Source organism: Triticum dicoccoides, chromosome 3A (genome assembly GCF_002162155.2).
Source record: "Triticum dicoccoides isolate Atlit2015 ecotype Zavitan chromosome 3A, WEW_v2.0, whole genome shotgun sequence".
NCBI classification, from domain to species: Eukaryota; Viridiplantae; Streptophyta; class Magnoliopsida; order Poales; family Poaceae; genus Triticum; species Triticum dicoccoides.
Window position 1 is genome coordinate 623,067,849 of NC_041384.1, and position 4,459 is coordinate 623,072,307.

The window sequence follows — 4,459 nt, forward strand, 5'->3', positions numbered from 1 at the left end:
TCCACTAATGATTCTCTTAGCCAAGTTACACTTGAGCAAGAAAATAGCTTATTGAAGGGAATTATAGAGAAAGGCATTTACAAGAGCCTTGCCGGAAGTAAGCAATTTGAGGAAATTGTACGCAAGCAAGGAAGACACCGGAAGAATCAAGGTGTTGGTTTCGAATGAAAGTTCAATGCCAATGGAGTTGAGTGGGAAGAAGATCAATACCCCAAGACAAAGTTTGTTCCTCACCAAGAGAAGTATGATCCTACTTCTTTCAAAGGAACACAATCTCAAGATGATCCTCCACCACAAGACCACAAGCAAAAAGGGAAGGACAAGCTTCAAGAGGAGATTGATGCATTCGAGGAAGCTCCCAAAGCCTTGGTCAAGTGGGTTCCCAAGACTACATCAAGTTCTACTTCATCAAGTACGACTACAACTCCAAGGATTCCCATCAAGATGGTGTGGATCCCGAAGAACAAGAACTAGAGAGTTCTTGAGGGTGACTCCGCCAACATACTTCACTCATATCATTTTGGCGAGGACAAGTGCAAACAACTTCCATATCTTGCACTAGTTCAAGGAGTCACAAACCCTCGTGTTGGTAAGACAAGGGACAAGGTAACCTAATGCTTCCATGCACATCATCTTGTGTACACATCACTCTATGTCTATGGATATCCTTGTTTGTTCCTTGTGGGACTAACCCGTGTAGGTATTGAAAGTGCAACTCACTCCAAAGGATTGCTCCGAATGATCTACATCAGCATTCAGCATCCACATATTCAACACCTACATGAAGTCATCATCGACAAACCCAAGGTTAGTTGATCCCTCTTAGGGGGGATATCACATCTAGGGGGGGCTTTATTGTAATCAATTGAGCTAAAGCAACTCTAATGGCGTGAACACAACAATGCTTTATGTAAAAGTGGTAACCCCACTTGTGCTTAAACGATGAGTATGACGTATGATCAAATGTTCTCATTTGACTCCAAAGTCAATATACTCATATATAGATGACCTAGTCATCGCCAATTGCTTGATAAATGCTAGAGTGTTTGTGCATGAACTGTATGGGTGACAGAGCGATGATGGAGAATGGCGGCGCGCGGAAGCGCGATGCTCCGGAGGATCAGTCCTGTGAGAGGAGCATTGAGCGCTGCCACCACCGCATGATCAAGAACCGTGAGTCAGCCGCACAATCGCGTGGTAGGAAGCAGGTACTTACTTGGCTGCCAAAATGGTTGGCTTTATGCAATGCCATTTCTGCAATGGTGGTAACTGGTAACAAGGTTGGTGACACTTACACTCTCTGTCTTTCTTAACTGGATATGCTTATACCAAGGAGCTTGAAGCCGAACTAAACCACCTCAAGGAGGAGAACGCTCGTCTGAAAGCTGAGGAGGTACGAAGTTGCTTACCAATGAAAACCATGAGAAAATTCAGTTTTCTTAGTCTTTTCAGTTCTTACCATTACTAAACATTTTCACCGTTTTGTTGCAGAAGACGATTTTGCTGACCAAGAAACAAATGGTATGTACATTTTCCCACCATCATGTGGCAATTCACCTACACTCGCCATCACTTGCCAATTGCTTGTGACAATCTAAATGCTAGGTCTTCAAATAGTCAATGTGTGTGTGCTGATGAAAACACCTTGTGGCTGTGATCTTTTATTTCTTACAGCTAGTGGAGAAGATGATGGAGAAGTCCAAGGAAAATGTGAATGCCAAGAAGGGTGGTGCCCTGTCGCGGCGCTGCGGTAGCTGCATCTTGTGATAGGTGACCCACCATTCAGCTTCCATAGTTGTGCTGGCAGGAGGATGAGAATGAATAATGATTACCTTTCCTTTCTAGAGCGGGGTGGTATCGTAATTTACTAGTAGTACCTAAAACCCATAAGGACCCAAATGTCAGTGTTTTTCTGGTCAAGCAAGTGAACTTATGTTGTTGTTACTGTTTATAGGTATATAGGTTTGTCAGAAACTTCAGGCAAATGGAACAAAAGCAAGTTAGCAATATGTTTATGTGTACTAGCACTTTAATATGATGTGATGCAACATGTGTGGTCCTTTTCTGATGTGGTTATCGTCTTTGTTCTTTTCTGAAGATTTGGAGATGACACATGAGTTGAGTTTAGTCACGTAGGCGCACTTTTTCGCATCGGTGAAATTTGAGCCATTCAAATAGTTTTTAAATCCAGTGAAATTTGAGCTATTCAAATAAGTGGTCACATGGGATCCCATGAGACTTGACAGTGGTCCCCGTTAGCAACGCTTGGGTAGTCGATTCCCTTTCCCCTCCATCGTGGCTTACTGCTTAAGGGTCCGGATAACCTTCAGTTGCACTTCCCGGTTGGCCAACCATGATGTCGATCATCAACCTTCATACTCTTACGGCTATGCATCGGAGGCCAACAGTAATCCTCTTTTTCTCAGAAAAATCCTCCTACACTTACCAACATTTGCTAGTTGCTTGCAAGAACCTAATTGCCAAGTCTGAAAACAGTTAATGTGTGTGTTGATGGTAATAACCTATGGCCGAGAAATTTTTACAGATGGTGAAGAAGATGGAACAGTCAAAGGAGAACATCAATGCCAAGAAGGGTGACGCCCTACTGCGGTAGTTGCATCTGGTGAACAGTGACCCACCATTCAACTTCCATAGCCTTGCTGGCAGGAGGAAGAGGACTTGAATCTGGTTGTCTTGTGTGTTTGATGCAACTACAACAACAATGGTGGTGATGATAGCAGTTACATTTTCTTTGCAAAGAGGGATGATATATTAATTTACTAGTGGTACCTAAAATCCATAAAGACCCAAATATCAGCGTTTATCTAGTCAAGCAAGTGAACTTGTGTTGTTGTTACTGTTTGTAGGTGATGATGGGTTTGTGAGAAAAACTTCAAACAAATGGAAAAAAATAGCAATATGTTGATGTGTACTCCGAAAGACCCCTTCTACTTCCGAGCTTAATTGAGCTCAGGATGAACGGTAAATTAAACAAAATTAAAATACTTCAATAAATCTGAATGTTTTTGGGTGTAAACGTTGACAAATGTTCTTAGTGCTTGTAAATTTTATCCCGAAATAACATTCAGTTTTTTGGCATGACTTTCGCAAATGTTATTTCGGGATGAAATTTGCAAGCATGAAAATATTTGTCAAAGTTTGAACCTGGAATAATTTATATTTTTTTCTTTTTTGATTTTACTATTCATTAGAGAGCATATGAGGTCGGGGCTAGATACTCTGCATCTTGTGTACTCGCTCTTTAATATGATGTGATGCTATGTGTGTGGTCAATTTCCGGTTTATGTTGGAGTCTTGGCCTTTGTTATCTTCTGAAGAAGTGGAGATGACAGACGAGTTGAGTTTAGTCACATAGTGCATCGGTGTCCTGGAGTGATCCTCCTTTTCTAAGAAAAAAACCCTCATGCAATTACTGTCATTTGCCAATTGCTTGCAACAACCCAATAGCCAAGTCTTAAAATAGTAAATGGGTGTGTGCTTGATTATGTTTATATTACATCCAATATTAACTGATGTTCAAACAGAATATTATGTATACTCTTTGATCTAAGGTTATTTTTAATAACTTGGATTTTTTGTCACGAACAAATCGATGAACCGTCGGTCCAACCAGGTATAGCCGCAACGGTTCGGTTGCCCGTTTGGTTCTAGAAAATATAGTTTGATGGCCATGGTGGAAGAACGCGACATAAAGTGCTTTGTATCCCGAGAACGACGAGGAGAAACAAGCAGGTGGCGGCAGCACTTATCACTTCAAGCAATAGGGAGACTAGACCATAGGGAGAGGAAGTGAGATGAGTTCGTGTGTGCATGTATTTTAGGGAAAGAGCGTGTGTATTGTATTATTTTTATTGTTTTTTTGTGTGCATGAAGTGTTTTGTTTGGGCCAAGCCCAAATAATGAAAATAAAACATTATCTCTAAAAGTATTCAACATCCTATAGATCCCTTTGCATTCATTATCTTTTGCAAATTCTAAAAAACCTTTTGATTAGTTATTAAACTTTTAAATTGTATATAACAATTTCACCGTCTGTATATCCTACTTAGAACACATCCACCACTTCGCTTTCACCCGGTCATAGTGATAAGTGAAAGGACGCGCCATCGAAGGACATGACTATGACTTCCTCAACTCTATACTACGTGGTCCAAATACCAACGTTCTTTTTTTAGTGTGGACACAAAGTGTGTGGTTTTTTAAGAGAAAGACTGTTTCTACTTTTTTTTATTTCAAAAATATGAACATTTTAAAATATGTTCACCATTTTTATATTCAATATTTCTAAAAAATGTACCCTTTTTTGAAATGTTTGCATTTAAAAATATTCTGAAAATAATAAATCAAAATTGTTTTTAAAAGTCTTGTGTTAAAATGTGAATCTTAAATAATCCCATTTTTATAAAAATGATAAAAAAATAAAAAAATGTTACTTTTT

The 4,459-nt window shown here is 39.6% G+C and overlaps 1 protein-coding gene across 1 annotated transcript; it reads left to right on the top strand.

Moving 5' to 3' along the window:
• Positions 1 to 1,052: 1,052 nt before the first annotated feature.
• On the top strand, positions 1,053 to 1,767 carry LOC119272680 (bZIP transcription factor ABI5 homolog). Its single transcript, XM_037554114.1, has 4 exons — positions 1,053 to 1,208; positions 1,322 to 1,393; positions 1,492 to 1,521; positions 1,675 to 1,767. Exons 1-4 carry the CDS (start codon positions 1,053 to 1,055, stop codon positions 1,765 to 1,767), a joined length of 351 nt encoding a protein of 116 aa, XP_037410011.1.
• The last annotated feature ends 2,692 nt before the right edge of the window (positions 1,768 to 4,459 follow it).